Below are 16,252 nucleotides of genomic sequence, written 5' to 3' on the forward strand. Positions count from 1 at the left end.
GATTTCAGTGCTTTGACATAACCTAAAACATTAAAAGAGTATGTAATCGTTGCTGTCTTCATGAAAAACAGTAATGGAATTGCTCGTGGATATTAATATTTTTAACTGTGATGATGATGATGATAATGAATTTGTGGAAAGAAGACCATATATAATAAGGAATAAACCGAACAATTTTGAAGTGTGGGATGACAAAGAATTTTTCGATCGATTTCGTTTGAAAAAGGATACAGTACTAGAATTACTGCATGCAATTGAAGAGCGATTGTTAATACTCTGGAATAGGTATATATTTTGTTCAAATAATAATAGAGCTATAATAATAAAGTGAATTTATGAAATAATATTATTATTTAACGAATGGTTCGTAATTGATAATTTTTTATGTAATTTTAGGTCAAGGTCATTGACACCAATTAACCAATTGTTATTAACTTTGAGATTTTATGCCACGGGCAATTTTCTGCGTGCCTGTGGTGATTTTAGTGGAGTAAGCATTAGTACTGCTTCTCGAGTTGTCGCAAAAGTATCCATGGCTATTGCTTCGTTATCAGCAGCAATGATTAATATGCCTCAATCTATTGAAGAAATTCGTACAACGCAACGGGCATTTTATGAAATGTATAAATTCCCAAGGGTAATTGGATGCATCGATGGAACACATATTAGAATACAATCTCCTGGTAAGTTACAACTATGTGAAATATAAATTATGGACTATAACAACAAATATAAATTATGTAAAGTGAAAATACTACACCCACACAGCACAAAACATCTCAGCAATGTCTTCAGAATATCTCAACAATATTATAAGTTGGTGACATAAGACATTGCACAGACATTTCTAAAATATCTCTGACATTATCTCTAGAATATTTAACATTTCAAATGTAATATTTTGGAGACATTGCTGAGATGTTTTGTGATGTGTGAGTACTTATCCCATACAGCAGAAAAAAATTACATAAACATTGTATAGACATTGCAAGATTTAGAATTTGTATTGACTTATTTTAAGCAATGATACTTATAACAAATATTTTCAGGAGGTGAACATGCAGAAGAGTTTAGAAATCGAAAAGGATTCTTTTCTCTTAATACCCAAGTTATTTGCGATAATAATATGAAAATTATAGACATTGTGAGTAGATGGCCGGGTTCTGTACATGATGCAACAATATTTCAACATAGTTGGGTGCACCGAAGATTAGAGGAAGGCGAGTTTCATTCGGGAATATTACTTGGCGATAGCGGATATCCGGTCAAGAAATATCTTCTCACTCCTCTTTTGCACCCAACTACTGCAGCCGAAAATCTTTATAACAATGCTCACATACATACGAGGAACATTGTTGAACGAGTCTTTGGTGTTTGGAAGCGTCGATTTCCAGTTTTAAGTTTAGGTATGAGACTGAAAATAGAGACTGTGCAAGATATTATCGTAGCTACAGCAGTTCTACACAACATAGCCAGAAATCACAATGAAGAAGAACCTCCTGCACTTGTGGATTTGCCTGACGAGGAAATTGGAAATAACGAGAATCATGTTGAAGTTCAAGTGGGAGACAATAATGTCAGACAAGTACTCATCAATGAGTATTTCTCAAGGTAAATATAATGACAAATTTAACGAAAGTATGAAATGTTTATATGTCAAACTATATATATTATACAAAACAATTTTTATAACTATATATATATATATAATAATAATATATATTATATCACAACTTCTTTGGCATTTTGCAGAAACTTATATATGAATTTTTCAGATTACGGAACTAAAACTCGCCTAACGGTTGCTATAAGTGGTGCAACATAAGGTCCAATATTAATTACTGTAAATAAAAATATAAGAACAAATCTATTATATTATAAATTGTATACTTGTATTTTATATGAATTATTACCGAAATATACTTACTAATCATCCTCAACATTCTTCACAATTTTCTGTAATGTTAGCCTCTTAATTCGTGCATCTAACTTTAAATTTTCGATTGTCAGTTTGGTGATTTCTGATTTAGCCTCTATTTCTTGTAATAATAAATTTTTTTGCAACATCAAGGTTTCGTTTTTCAAGCGTGACATCTCTTGCGTAATCTGAGAATCTTCAAATTGCTTGGCTCTTTTTTTTTAAAAAATAAACTTATTATCAGTTCCTACAACGATTAATTATACCTTTCAATTATTTCTTTTGACATTTTGTGATATTGTATACCTTTTTGTGTTTTATTCTCTTTATTCTCGTGAACAAAATGTGCAGTATCAATCTTTCTTTTCAGTGAGGTCTTTTCGATATTCTCTGATTTTTCTACAAAAACAATATATTTAACTTTTGTTAATGCTAAAAAGAATAATGCGAAATTAAAACAAAATCTTTACCTGGAATTATTAATGTCGCTTGAGGTACTTCCACCTTTTCTGTTCTTTTCAAAAACTGGAGAACACCTGTATAAAGTAAATAAAAGAAAATTCATGTCGTTTTCCAAATTATATATATATATATATATATATATATATATATATATATATATAGAGAGTGTTCATACTTTTAAATACTAACTATCATCTCCATCTTCAAGGAATTCAATGAGATCTTCCGTAACACGAAGTTCTGACTCTAAAACACAATGTAATATTATAAAAAAATCGGACTACACTTACATTTAAACATGTATTAGACATATTAGATATTATTAACCATCTTCTACATCCTGTTGTGTCATCCACTGTTTTACATTACTTGTACATGCTCTGAAAGAAGATTAGATTTTCATAATGTCACATGTTTCATTTATGTGTAATTATATAATAGTAATAAATTATACATACTCCGAGTTATTGTCAAATCTGGATTTGAGACCCACCATGGTGTTTGGTGTTAATGATAATACTTTCTCCTCACTTGGAGTCAAAGTCACTGCGCACTGACCACCACCAGTTTTTGTTTGTTCGCTTTTGAGCAACGAGCATTTTTTGCGAATACTTTTTTTTATTGTGTCATATTTGGAACGAATCGTTTTTATGGAGCGAGGAAAATTTCCTGATGCAGCATTAAATTCGTTGGAAATTTTCTCCCAAGCTTCATTTTTGTCTTTCCATGTTGTTGCATCGGTTTTTTTATTTTCGACAATATGTTTATATTTTAATGTAACGTCAATTAACAAATCAATTTCAGTTTTTGTAAAATTCGCTCCCCTTTTTTCTTTGTCCATTGAGCCGGATAAATGTTTTTTCCACTTTCTTGAAAAAGTTCACCAAAAATATATAATATTTATTTTCGTAAACCTCACTTAACCTCACTTACAAGAATATATTGGTATCAAATGACTGACCCGGAGAAGAACATGTCGGTGACAGAATATGGTAATTTATAGTTAAATTCTAGTATATTTTGTGCCGAAAGTTTGTAGTATGAAGAATAGCTATGCGTTAGATACGTAATCAGAGGTTTCAGTGAAGAAAACGAAGTTTTAGTTATCTACCGGATATCTTTATCTGGAAGATAGCTGTTGGGAGGTATGAAGAAATCGGGCATAACCCCACCAAGCCCATCCACCACTTTCCGTCGTGGACTTTCAGTGTTTTCGAACGCACCCCAGAGCAGAGCAAGAGTAGCCATAGAATATATTAGTTGCAGATGGGAATATGTACTATTCTCTCGGATCCAGTTCTCACTCGCTGTACACTCGATATCGTAAGCAACCTGTGTATCTAAAATCGGAGTGACGTATTTCACGATACGATTGAAAATGACAAAAGTGAGTAAATTTACTAGAATATTTGTAATGGCTCCTGCACACAGGACGCAGTAATGCTTGACGCGCGGCGAAAATTCGCGCGACAGCCAATCAATATGCTGCTTTCCGTAATAACCTTCTAGCTCTTACGGAAAAACAACATATTGATTGGCTGTCGCGCGGACTTTCGCCGCGCGGCAAGCATTACCGCGTCCTGTGTGCAGGAGTCATAAGCAGTGATCAATGAAGTTATAATATTCTAGTAAATTTACTTACTTTTGTCATTTTTACTCCATTTTCAGATACATAATCAACCCCCTGTATTCTTGATAGGTGGGACCATGATACGATTGGACACAGATTGTAATGATTGGTTCGACCTAGTAATTCACTAGATAATTCTTTTCATCGGTTGGTTGTGTCCAATCGTACCGTAGTCAATTGGGACGCTCCCATTCTTGATACGTATTAAATATTATAAAACGTGCCGTTTTTCTATAAGAGCTAGAAGTTTATTGGTTACTGCGTCGCTTCCTGCCGCGCAACAGCATATCCACGTCCTCTGTGCAGAAGCTATATATCTTTTGAACGCAGTCATAGGTCTGTTCATTTTAGTTGTTTCTGATTGGGGAGAAACAAGAAGCAATGAGGTGTACAAAGTGCAATTAAAACAGAACAGATGCGAGCAGACTTGATATGACGTCATCTACTAAGCGATACGAATGAGAGTTTGCATTTAACTTCATTTTGGTTAAAGCTAAACGGTGAGTTGAAACGCGTGGACAACGTTGTCAATTGTGAATTTTGTAAAACAATAATATATTTTATATAAAGGGTGCATACAATTGTATGTACAATTTATATTATTTACACATATTTCAAAGGTGAGATGGACCGGCATCAAATTGACAATTTTGTACAATCGATGGAATGACTTTGGGATTTTCTGTATTTTATTCTAACCTCTTTAAAATGAGTACTTGATGTATATAATTGATACCAGTTTTTCGAGAGTCATTTAAATAGCGCTTCTTTTTCCGAATTAAATTTTTCATATTGACTATAAAACTTTATGAAATTAAGCTTAAATTTATATTTATTTTGTAGAATTAGACACCAACCAAATAACAAAAATGGCAGATACAGCAATGGACAACTCAGGCAGACTTGTGAAGATGGAAGTGGACTACAGCAGCACTTGTGATACCAAAATTCCAGAATGCAAGAAACTCGCTTCTGAAGGAAAGTTACACGATGCTTTAGATCAATTACTGGCCTTAGAAAAACTCACCAGAACTGTTAAGTACACATTACAAGAAAGTAGAAATATTTGTATATATGGACATAAACTATAATTCTTGTATTCTTTTAGGGTGCTGATATGACATCAACATCGAGACTTCTTGTAGCCATAGTTGAAATTTGTTTAGAAGCAAAAAATTGGTCAGCACTTAATGAACATATAATCTTATTATCCAAAAGACGTTCTCAGCTTAAACAGGCTGTTACCAAGATGGTTCAAGAATGTTGTACTTATGTAGACAAAACACCTAATAAAGAGACTATGGTAAAACTAATAGAAACTCTTCGTTCAGTCACAGAAGGAAAGGTAAGCTGTATTTTCAATTGACACTAATTCGCACAATTCAAAAGTTTTGAGTATTTTATATGTCTTAATCAAATAATAATCATATAAGACATAAACTTTGAAAGCTCATAAACAATGCTGGTAACTTTTTTAAAAATGCAAGTAATATATTATAATACATAATATAAGTAATACATATAATACATTTTATTATGTTTAAAACTATGTTGCCTCTAATTATTTAATATCCTTATTACACGTTTGTACTGTCCAAATAATTGATTAACCTCTAATGTATCTCAAACTATCTATAAAAACTTGATTTTCTTAATTGTACTAATTAATATACATCAATTATATAGTTTGTGTAACTTTATGTGTACTAAATATAAAATTGAATGTATAAGATATATGTAGAAGTGGAAAGAGCCAGACTCACTCATCGTTTAGCCAAAATAAAAGAGGTAGAAGGAGACATTGCAGGTGCTGCAACTGTAATGTTAGAATTACAGGTACTTGATTTTTTTGATAATAGATATGCATATAAATTGTTTATTTAGAACAATAGTTCTAAATAATATATTGCATAGGTGGAGACATATGGTAGCATGTCACGTCGGGAAAAAGTTTCTTTGATCTTGGAACAAATGAGACTCTGTCTGGCAAAACAAGATTTTATGAGAACGCAAATTATAGCAAAGAAAATCAATGTCAAATTCTTCAGTGATGAAAATGATGATGAAACTCAGGCTTTAAAGTTAAAATATTATGAGTAAGTATACACTGTAGTTTACATGTAAGTTTATTATATGAGTTTCAATAAAGCACAGCGTCCGAATTATTTTATGTTTAGTTTGATGATGGAATTGGCTCGCCACGAAGGTTGGCATTTAGAATTGTGTCGCCATAATAGAGCAGTATTAGAAACTCCAGCGATTCGAGACGACTCCGAGAAGAGGCATACCGCACTTTCTCGCGCAGTCCTGTATCTTGTCCTTGCTCCACACGAACCTGAGCAGGCTGATTTAACCCATAGATTACTCGCCGACAAACTTCTCGATGAGATTCCTACATACAAGTAATAATTCCAATAATTTTGAAGCACGAAGTAAATATAAAACTGGCCCATAATCACTGAAGTGACAGGAGGATAAAGATATTTCACTTTGTTGTGACACAAACCAAAACTTCTCAGATTTATATAAATTGTTATCCCTTACATTATCTTTAATGTGTATATATATGGACAATAATCATTATTAAATAGTTTTATATTTACTTTGTATAAATTCATAATGTAATCATGTTTGATTTTGTTTAAAATCTAACATATTGTTAGATTTTGTTTATATCTAACATATTGTAAAAATAACGTAATTTCCAGGGAGTTATTGCGGTTGTTTGTAAATCCTGAGTTAATAAAATGGTCGGGATTATGTGAGATTTATGAAAAAGATCTCAGATCAACCGAAGTTTTTTCTGCTGGAACTGAAGAAGGGCGTAAACGATGGACAGACCTTCGAAATCGTGTCGTAGAACATGTAAGTCCTTGACCAACACCAAAAATATGTCTAAAGTATAATGTTTCCAAAAGTATACATTTTGCAAATATATTATGCTATGTACTGTTTTTTTTTTTTTTTTTTTTATAGAATATAAGAATTATGGCCAAATATTATACCAAGATCACATTAACTCGCATGGCTGAGTTATTAGACCTTCCTGCTGAAGAAACTGAAGCATGTCTCTGCAACCTTGTGGAGACTGGTGTTATTAGCGCACGTACAGATCGTCCAGCTGGGGTGGTTCGTTTTACTGGCACACAAGAACCAGCTGCTCTTTTGGACACATGGGCTGCATCATTGTCGAAATTGATGGGTCTCGTGAATCATACAACACATTTAATTCATCAAGAAGAAATGTTAGCTGTTGCACAATCTTAAAATTGATATGAAAAAAAAATATATATATATATATCATGCAGATATATAATGCCAGTGTTTCTTACGTAATTGAACTTTATTCTTATTCAATATTAGCTCTACCTGTTATTTATGCAGATTTATTAAATCGATTAAATTCATTCACAGTTTTGAATCGCAAAATATAAATACTTTTGTATGTTGAAGACTTAATAACCCAATAATTAAGTACACATAAATATGTTGCTCAGAAAAAATTTATATATAAATTTACATTTTAAAAGATAAAAGTATACTAGTATACAGAAAAGTTAAATTAAAAAGTTAAGTAAGGCTATTCTTGACTTTTACAATTAACTTTCAAAATTATATAAAAAGCAATAATAATAACATTATTAAAATTTTTCTTTCGATAAATATATAATCATTGCATCGTCTTATATAAGTTTATCTTATTGTCTTATAAGAGATACAACATAATTTACAACTTAAACTAGCTTAATGTATATATAAGATAATATTTTAATATTATATAGTGCATTTACAAAATGATAATATAACATTAAAGAAAGAAAAAGAGAAAAGTGAATTGGTTTCTTGAGGAAACATACGTGTCTCTGAGTATTTTCCAGATTTCTCGCTATTTATAAATCCTCTAATAACTTTAATTAGAAAAACATTTTATTCTTTGCCACAATTTTCCACAATTAAAGTTCCGCTCATTAGTTTTACTTCAATCAATTCAATGTCTTTTCCAAAGTTTCATCCTTTAATTTCCATTCTCTAATTTGTATTCTCTAATTTTTCAAAAGTCACAGTAAGATATATCTTGATTACATTAAGATAATTACTTTGTCACTGTCATTGTTGTGATCAATTTTTTTCTTTTTATCAATTAACTGCCCAGACAGCACAAGGTCTCCCAAAACGGACGTTCTGAGGACGAACAAATGTCCTCAGGACTTTCTCAGGATGTACTCTGGATGTCCCCTGGACATCTGTTAGGGTGATTAATCAGTTAATTGATTTTGGACTCAAAAGTATAAATATTATATGAATAGTTATGTGTATCCACGTTAAAGCTTTACTATATTGTATTCAAATAATATTTAAGGTATAGACTTTACTTAATGTGGAAATTATTAAAACTTTGCAGACAATTTTTTCTACTTTGATCATTGTAGTACAATAAAAAACATATGTACAAAATTATTTTTTATATTTAATACATAAAACTAGTCGATTTAATTAGAGCTATAATAATATAGTCCTAAGCTGATAACAATTGAGCAATGCAATTAGAATTTATTTAATTGCTTGATTATTATCGGTAACGCGACATTTGAATTTCAATTCAGCTTTTTGGGCACGCGCGAGTGCCAACCTTACGTAATCTTCGTGCTTACGTGATAAGTTAACTGCTACCAACCAAGCAGCGACGAAAGATGTCAAATTTGACAACTATATCGTTAACTGACGTTTAGATTCTTTAAACGTTCAATTGAGTTTTTCTTCAATCATATTATCGAAGATGAATACCTATTTATATTGTTATCGCCATCACTGTCTCTTGTGTGTCGTCACGATAATATTAGCCAATAATTGTGGAGTACTTTCTTAACAATGCTTCGACGTAACCTCACCGATAACTGTCAAACTGTTGCAAAGGGGACGAGAAATTAACGAAAAATTCATTTGTCTCGCAAATCGAGACGATTATTCAGGAAGTCGTTTTTCCATCGATGTCTACGTGGATACGTAAACGAATGTCAATTTACTGCGACCATAAATGGCATTGCGAAATATGAACTCGGGCAATATATTTTATATGCCCTTAACATCATTTGCAGGTACTACACGATTAAACAGTTCATTGTAAATGTATGTACAATCAAGAATCATCGATCAATTTAAGTCAATATTGTTTTATCATTTTCTAGAAATGTGGTATCAAATATTTTTATGGGCCCTATTTTCTTCGATATTCGTACATACAATTGCTGGAGCAATTTGTTTTGCTACTTTAAGACAGCACAAATACGGCAAGTATGTAAGTTTTAAGTTTCTAATAGTTACTTGCAAACGATACAATCACTTTACAATTTATTGTGTATTCATAGATTCTTTCCACTGCTTATTATAATAATGGGTGTGCTGTTGCCATTGACATCAGGAGTTGTCAGCTCAGCAGCAATTGCCTTTGTATATAGAGCATCCAGTTATCAAATGCCACCTTTGTACGCATTGTTTTGGGGTATTGGGCAAACTGTGGTAGCAGCGTGTGTTGGATTCACTCGAATTTTAGCAACTTTGTAACCTAGGAACTGCATTTGTGATATTTATGTGTATATATACATGAGAATGATGATCAAGTGTCTTCTAAGTTATACATACATACATACATATATATATATATATATATATGAACCTCTGTACATACATAGGTAAGTTTATCATTGTAGATATTTAGTTACATCACTATCTATTAATGGATTGACTATAAAAATGATAAAATGTAAAAGATGTTGAAGAAATACGTATTAGGAGGATTTTGTAACAGGAGACAGATGCATTTATTGAACATTATGATGAGGAAATATGACGATATCAATAAATTAATTCTTAATTAGAAAATATGTTTTTTATATTGTTAATACATCCTGTATTTTTTATATTATCAAATTTGTTAAGGACTTACAAGAAATGCTTATTATAAAGTAGACTTAGGCTATCTATAAACATTGTGTAACATTACGCAAGGACTTAAGAAAATCTTACGATTTTGGAAAAATTTTGAACTTTTTACAACGTTGATTCCAGCTGAAATAAATACTAAGTACCGTCTAACTTCGACTACATTGGTGTCAAGAGTATAATTTTGAAGAAATCAAGACGTATGTCTTACAGAAGGAACCTTTATCTCCTCTATCTCTAAAATTAATAAAAATTTTTCAAGTCTGCATAAATTTAGTTATAACAGTTATAAATTTAGTTGCGTAGTCGTTCTCAAGACTTGTCCAATTTCACGTGTTGCTTAAAATTGTTAGCAATACTTTTAATATCTGCCAATCCTTCTTCCAAGGCCTTTGAGGCATCCATCTTATCACTTGCATCAGATGCGCTTAGTAAATTGAGCACCAAATCTGTGCAGAAAAAAAACGTTTCTTTATATCTGTTTATATTTCGTTGTAGATAGTGCTAGCTTTCGAATCACCGTTTTTACGTACCATGATATCGGGATAGAATCGATACTGTGTCAGGCTCCAAGTGCTTTCGAAGAAACGCCAGAATGGATGACACATGTCTGCCGGACATGTGTAGGGCGCTTTGCGTGACAGCGGTAAAGAGCACGCTTGTGACCAGATGCAACGCTAATGCGGGATCTTGTGTGGCGTTGAGCTCTTCCAACAGAGCCTCTCTGTGAGCGAGCACCTGCGGCCTCTCCTTCTTCTTATCGTACTTCTTCAGAACTAAACAGCAAACTGCCATCGCACCGTCGACTGTATTCAAAAAATCCTCCACCGTATCTCCCATCACCGCTTTATGAACAGAAGTTAACGGCTCCTTCACGTCTGCAGGTAATTCCTGCAGTAGTTTTTGTCTCGTCTCCGTCGTAAGATTCTCGGCGATCTGTAGCATATTCTGTTGAGCCGCTAGTTTGAATATATGTGTCACGAAATCCAAGCCCAAAGACTTCAACAAGTATTTCGTTAAAGGAGCCTGATCCGCCTTATCTAGTTGTTTGATGCCCTTATCGAATATTCGAACATTTATTACCAGAATATTCAGACGTTCCTCGACCTCGCTCAAATTGGTGGTCTTGTTGGTTTGCGCCAATTGCTCAGTCAACGACAACGCCGACTTATTTAGCTTCGGTTGCAAGTGGTGTGCTAGTTCATCCGCCAATTCTTCGATCACGGATACGTTCTCATCTTTCGCAATTTCCGTCTTCACATCCTCCATGGATATCAACGTGATTTCGGCTCTTCCGACTGTTGTTTGATTCATCTCTTCTTCGTCGGATTCGTTCTCCTGCGTCTTTCCCTGAAGATACTTCTTTTTCGTGGACTTTGTTTTAGTTTCTCTACCTTGGCTGCCACCACCCGCTTTACCGACCGCTGCCTTTTTCCTACGTTCCTCCTTTTTACTTACTTTATTCTCAGTTATCAGATCCATGGATTTGGGCTTCAATTTATTTTCAGCCATATATTGAATCCACTTTCCGCTAGCTACGATCTCTCTAACCTTTTGTTCCGCTACCACTTCGAGGGATTTACTTAAAGTCTGCAAGAATGCGTCAGAGACCGCAACCGTCTTTACGAATATATGTACGTTAGCTTTGGTCTTCTTCGTAGCCTGTTTAAGAAGCATCTCTGCGTCTTCGTCGCTAAATACGGACGGTAAAAGGGGATAAAGATCAACGAAGGATCCGGTCGCAACGGCTTCTTCGATATTGGCATCGACTTGATCCGTTATTACTGTTCCCACAGCTACGGATTTTAAGAAAACTATATTTTCATTCGGAAAGTGGCGTTTTGTGAAACCTGACGGGTCTGATATTCCGAGTCTAGCGAGTGCGTCATATTCTGAAAGTTACAAGTCCGAATTATTACAGAAATTTAATATTCTGGGAATTTCAATAAATTTTGTACTTTACCTAAGTAACCATTTTGTTTGTAAAAGTTTTCGACCCAATCATTTTGACTCTTAGAGTATATGATAGGTATATAAACGCTATTTCCACCCTGCTTACCAGTTACCACCCCAGGCACCTGTTTTATTTCTTGTAAAACATCTAGAATCGCTACATATATGATATGTGTGATAAGTATTAATACATATAGGAAAAAAAAAAAAAAAAAAAATATATATATGTATAAGAAATAAGTCTGAAGTCTTAAAAGAGATAAATAAGAATAATAGGATTATAAAAATAACTAAGAGTAGTAGAACTATTATAAAGATAACTAAGAGTAATAGGTTTTAATGAACATAATTACCTAATGCATAAAACATAATTTAATTATATAAAAGAGGGGAAATATATATTCAATACTAGAAACTTTTTTAATACTGTTTTCATATTACTGTTTTAATATAATACTTACAGAAAAATATCCTTTCTGGAATAGCACACTGTCCCAATATTGCAGATAACGGTGTAGGCTTTGTGATGGCAGACAATGCGCCTCGAATTTTTGCTCTGTTTGTAGCAATAAAGCTTTCTGTATAAAAGACCTTAGAATCTTGGGAATCTTGAGTCGCGTGTATTATCTTTCCCAGTTGCTTCTCGACAACCGATTGTATAAATTCAGCTGGTAAATCGTAAGTGAGCGTCAACTCAGCCACATTAATACAACCATGCTGCACAAGCTTATCATTGATTTCTTCTGCGATCTTATTTATATAACTTTTATCAATGAGTTGTCCCAATATTACTTTCAATCCCTTATTGTGCTTTTCAATCTCTGTTACTACTTTTGTTATTTGTGATAAACTGACATTAAGAATTTGGGCCAGATCAACTAAACTAACTTTTCCACCATGGATGTATAGCTCATCTTTGATTTCTTTTCCTAGATGCTGTGGAGTAACATATTCTTTGCCATCATTAGTAAATATAATATCCAGAAGTTTGTTCTCTACCAATGTTGTTATAATCTCTATACAGTTCCGTTCCGAAAGCCTATAATGTGAATTTAATTGTTACACCAGTGCATTTGATAAATATTATTTTGATATAGATGGATAAAAATTAATTGAATTTTTTTGGCTTTTTAACTCAAATATTTGAAATAACATGAAAGCCCAATTAAAAATAAATAAATATTTCAACAACAATATTTAACAAGTCTTGATATAATAGATAATATAATTATCGAAATTAAATATATAAAATTGATTTAGTCATATTTATAATAAAAATTTATTTATTATAATGTTATTATAATACCATATGTTTAAATTTCTTTAAAACTTTTGCAAAACATATGTATGATACAAAGTTATATTCAAAATATGAATCAAATGACAAAAAAATTTGTAAATTTAGTATAATTTATTTACATATATCCAATTATCAAACACAATTATATTTTACATTTATTGAGAATTGCATACTGTAAAGATAAAATTAGGTTAACCTAGAATATAGTGAAAGTAACACGTACTTTTGTAAAGTTGAAGTGAGCTGTGCCTTTTGGAAATCGGCAGCCAGTCTTTTAACTTCCTCCCATTCTACACTGGTCATCTTTGGAATTTTTTATCGTTCTATGATTTGAGTAATCGCATTAAAACTCGAGCAACGTGGCGTTTGCTAATAATTGCTGTGACAAGTGTTTCAATCTGTCATGTTCTTATCGTAAGCTTGTTCCTTATAGTTGCACTGGAAAAGAATAGAACACAACGATCACAACAAATTTTTAAGTATAATACAAAAGTATAAAGCAGAACAAGAAATAATATCGTAGTATACGATAATCAACAAAATATTATAATCTTTGCTTATTACATATTACGAATTACATATTTTTTTATATACACTATGCTTGAAAATTGAAATATTTTTTTCATCCATAAAAATAGGCAAAATAATAATGTAATAAGCTATATTTTGAACAAAAGTAGTGATGAGCAGATGGTTCGAGAAGCGTTTTATAGTTTGAACAAATCTTTTAGTTTTTAAATATATTTACGGATATAAAGTTTGTGTGAAAATCTTACGGTGCTACACAAATATAAATTAAGATCCATTAAATGCAAAAATATTTAGTCAACTTTGTCGAGTTGCAACGAGTATACAAAAAATTATATAATAAATCGTTTATTTTGTTTGAAAAGGTAAACCTTGATCTTTAATTTGCATATCTCCAAATTGTGGTGCAATTTCTTTTTTATCAAATTATTGAACATAGAAACGAAAAAGATCTTTTTGTTTGCATCATTCACAGAAGAAAAACAAATTAGTATACAATACAATTCGTTTAGTAACGAATAGAAAACTTAAAGTTCCGTCTTTAAAATATATGTTACATCTTCAATAAAATTAATTTCCGATATAAAAATTCAACTAAAAGGTGATGTTGAAAATTAAATGATTGTCATTTTTTATTCCACTTAATATATTTAAGCAAAAAACGATATCAATATAATATTCTTATTTTATTTGAAAATTAGAGACCTCAAACTGTAAAATATCTTATGCACCTTCTCATTATTATTATTATTTTTATTAAAGTTATATGTTATTGAAGTTGGAGTTACAAAATATGAAAACAAAAGAGTAGCTGACTACTTGTTGAGTCGTACTACTTGCACAGGTTCATCTAATTATTGTCATATTACGACCTTGATGTATAAGTGAGAATAATGATGCGACTTGTATGAGAAGACTTCGAAACTATAATTTAAAGTTACTAGCAAAAATAACATCATATTGGGTACTTTCCAATTGCTTAACATATATCTTGACACATATGTACATATACAGAAATGCACAAAGTGTAAAGACCAAATTACACTAGCGATTGGCGATAGATGATTGACGATTGAAGATTGGAACTTGACCAATTGGAACAAAGCAAGCCAAGGTTGAAGCTTGTTGATTCGTTAAAATCTAATCTTTAATTGTCAATCTCCAATCGCTAATGTGATTTGGCCTTTACGTTGTGCACGATTCAATTGGAACAAAGTATGTACTAATGTGTACGTATGTCGAGTAGGGTTAGGATTATTTTTCAACTGTGCTTATATTTAATAATATTTTTTAATAATAAATAATAAAATTTAAATAATAAAAAAGATATTATCCACTTCACGTCGCAAATGCAAGTCTCTTTTTAAGCCGCTACGCTTATTAACTTTAATTGTCACTAAAAAACACTAGTTTATACAGTCGACTAGTCGAGCCCTTAAGCTGAGTACGGATGTGTAATGTTGTGTCGACGATTACGACAATTTGAACGCACCCAATGCTTGGTCTATGTAGGGAGCGTCCCAATTGACCACAATACGATTGGACACAACCAACCGATGAAAAGAATTATCTAGTGAATTACTAGGTCGAACCAATCATTACAATCTGTGTCCAATCGTATCGTGGTCAATCGGGTCCCACCCGTCTATGTGTATACGTCATTGAAATGGACCTTAACGAGACATAGTTCTATTAGTTCCAAAGTCTCCATTACGAGTCGCCACCTTTCTTGTTGAAAATTGAAATCGTAGTGAAAGAAAACGTTATAAATGATTTCAGATTATTCTGTGATTTAATTTCGAAAATTTTTAGCTTTATCATAATGGCATCCGGGAGTTCATTGGGTATAGACGTACGTTTTAAGAAAAGAAAACTGTTTGAGGCAGATTTTGACAAAGAAGCCTCGATAATAAACTGGAGTGATGATATTTTAATGCAGCTACATGAACGAGTTAAATTCCAAAAAAGCACAAAAAATCGAGCTAATCTAAAGAAGATCATAAGTCGATTTTATAGATTTTATTTCACAGGTATAATATATAGTGGGCTAGATGAGTCAGTAGTAGCAGTAGTAGCAGATGCGTGCGCTTTAGCAAGGACTTCTGAAGGGCCAATTTGGCCAGATGAAGTATTTGGCACTGATGCATTCTACAAACTAAATACAAGTGCAGAAGAACAAATCTCCCCAACTAATTTGGGTGCACTTCCATAATCGGTTGAATTGATTTCTGGGATGTCAGAAGAGGTGAGGGGACCCTTTACATCTAAGAACATTCCAGATCATGCAGTAAATTTTGCTCATGAAGTCCATGAGATATTCAGCAAAATTGATCCCACACGGGAAGCAACAGATGCAGAACTCAGATTGATTCAATTAACAGGTTTTTTAGCTTTAACATTTTGGCGTGCAGCCATTAAAAATAAGAATCAACTATGCAATGCCTTTCTCAATATTCAATACAGGGCAAACTTGACATCCCTTGCTGGATGGTCCATAGATAAACCTTTTGTTCCACCTTGC

At 32.4% G+C, this 16,252-nt stretch overlaps 4 protein-coding genes across 6 annotated transcripts; 3 read left to right on the forward strand and 1 right to left on the reverse strand.

Moving 5' to 3' along the window:
- The first annotated feature begins 6 nt into the window (after positions 1–6).
- Positions 7–1,940, forward strand: LOC116841647 (putative nuclease HARBI1). Its single transcript, XM_032809856.1, has 4 exons — positions 7–285; positions 397–683; positions 1,050–1,611; positions 1,776–1,940. The coding sequence occupies exons 1-4, from the start codon at positions 74–76 to the stop codon at positions 1,786–1,788; spliced, it is 1,074 nt and encodes a 357-aa protein (XP_032665747.1). The 5' UTR covers positions 7–73; the 3' UTR covers positions 1,789–1,940.
- A 2,408-nt stretch (positions 1,941–4,348) lies between these two features.
- Positions 4,349–7,417, forward strand: LOC116841646 (26S proteasome non-ATPase regulatory subunit 12). Of its 2 annotated transcripts, none has more exons than XM_032809855.1 (8): positions 4,349–4,510; positions 4,854–5,044; positions 5,119–5,355; positions 5,742–5,846; positions 5,925–6,106; positions 6,188–6,412; positions 6,719–6,875; positions 6,987–7,417. In XM_032809855.1, exons 2-8 carry the CDS (start codon positions 4,880–4,882, stop codon positions 7,275–7,277), a joined length of 1,362 nt encoding a protein of 453 aa, XP_032665746.1. In that variant the 5' UTR covers positions 4,349–4,510; positions 4,854–4,879; the 3' UTR covers positions 7,278–7,417. The 2 variants fall into 2 exon arrangements, with proteins under 2 accessions (XP_032665746.1, XP_032665745.1); XM_032809854.1 differs by having other exon boundaries at positions 4,461–4,630.
- A 1,233-nt stretch (positions 7,418–8,650) lies between these two features.
- Positions 8,651–9,890, forward strand: LOC116841648 (transmembrane protein 170A). The gene is made up of 3 exons (XM_032809857.1): positions 8,651–9,106; positions 9,197–9,302; positions 9,377–9,890. The coding sequence occupies exons 1-3, from the start codon at positions 9,046–9,048 to the stop codon at positions 9,570–9,572; spliced, it is 363 nt and encodes a 120-aa protein (XP_032665748.1). The 5' UTR covers positions 8,651–9,045; the 3' UTR covers positions 9,573–9,890.
- On the reverse strand, positions 9,883–13,669 carry LOC116841645 (E3 UFM1-protein ligase 1 homolog). Of its 2 annotated transcripts, none has more exons than XM_032809853.1 (5): positions 13,427–13,669; positions 12,365–12,942; positions 11,914–12,051; positions 10,484–11,842; positions 9,883–10,399 (listed from the first exon to the last, which is right to left on the reverse strand). In XM_032809853.1, exons 1-5 carry the CDS (start codon positions 13,504–13,506, stop codon positions 10,263–10,265), a joined length of 2,292 nt encoding a protein of 763 aa, XP_032665744.1. In that variant the 5' UTR covers positions 13,507–13,669; the 3' UTR covers positions 9,883–10,262. The 2 variants fall into 2 exon arrangements, with proteins under 2 accessions (XP_032665744.1, XP_032665743.1); XM_032809852.1 differs by having other exon boundaries at positions 11,914–12,060; positions 13,427–13,666.
- Between the last annotated feature and the right edge of the window lie 2,583 nt (positions 13,670–16,252).

The sequence above is a fragment of the Odontomachus brunneus genome, unplaced genomic scaffold, assembly GCF_010583005.1.
Source record: "Odontomachus brunneus isolate Ranch 3 - 2012 unplaced genomic scaffold, Obru_v1 Obru_scaffold_017, whole genome shotgun sequence".
Taxonomy (NCBI): domain Eukaryota; kingdom Metazoa; phylum Arthropoda; class Insecta; order Hymenoptera; family Formicidae; genus Odontomachus; species Odontomachus brunneus.

Coding starts and splice junctions, on each gene's coding strand:
- LOC116841647 (XM_032809856.1), top strand. CDS start 74: ATGGAATTGCTCGTGGATATTAATATTTTTAACTGTGATGATGATGAT. Junction 286..396: donor TTGTTAATACTCTGGAATAG/GTATATATTTTG, acceptor ATGTAATTTTAG/GTCAAGGTCATTGACACCAA. Junction 684..1,049: donor TATTAGAATACAATCTCCTG/GTAAGTTACAAC, acceptor AAATATTTTCAG/GAGGTGAACATGCAGAAGAG.
- LOC116841646 (XM_032809855.1), top strand. CDS start 4,880: ATGGCAGATACAGCAATGGACAACTCAGGCAGACTTGTGAAGATGGAA. Junction 5,356..5,741: donor GTTCAGTCACAGAAGGAAAG/GTAAGCTGTATT, acceptor TGAATGTATAAG/ATATATGTAGAAGTGGAAAG. Junction 6,107..6,187: donor TTAAAGTTAAAATATTATGA/GTAAGTATACAC, acceptor TTTTATGTTTAG/TTTGATGATGGAATTGGCTC.
- LOC116841648 (XM_032809857.1), top strand. CDS start 9,046: ATGGCATTGCGAAATATGAACTCGGGCAATATATTTTATATGCCCTTA. Junction 9,107..9,196: donor GCCCTTAACATCATTTGCAG/GTACTACACGAT, acceptor ATCATTTTCTAG/AAATGTGGTATCAAATATTT. Junction 9,303..9,376: donor AGACAGCACAAATACGGCAA/GTATGTAAGTTT, acceptor GTGTATTCATAG/ATTCTTTCCACTGCTTATTA.
- LOC116841645 (XM_032809852.1), bottom strand. CDS start 13,506: ATGACCAGTGTAGAATGGGAGGAAGTTAAAAGACTGGCTGCCGATTTC. Junction 12,943..13,426: donor CTCACTTCAACTTTACAAAA/GTACGTGTTACT, acceptor TTCACATTATAG/GCTTTCGGAACGGAACTGTA. Junction 12,061..12,364: donor TCCAGAAAGGATATTTTTCT/GTAAGTATTATA, acceptor TCATATATGTAG/CGATTCTAGATGTTTTACAA.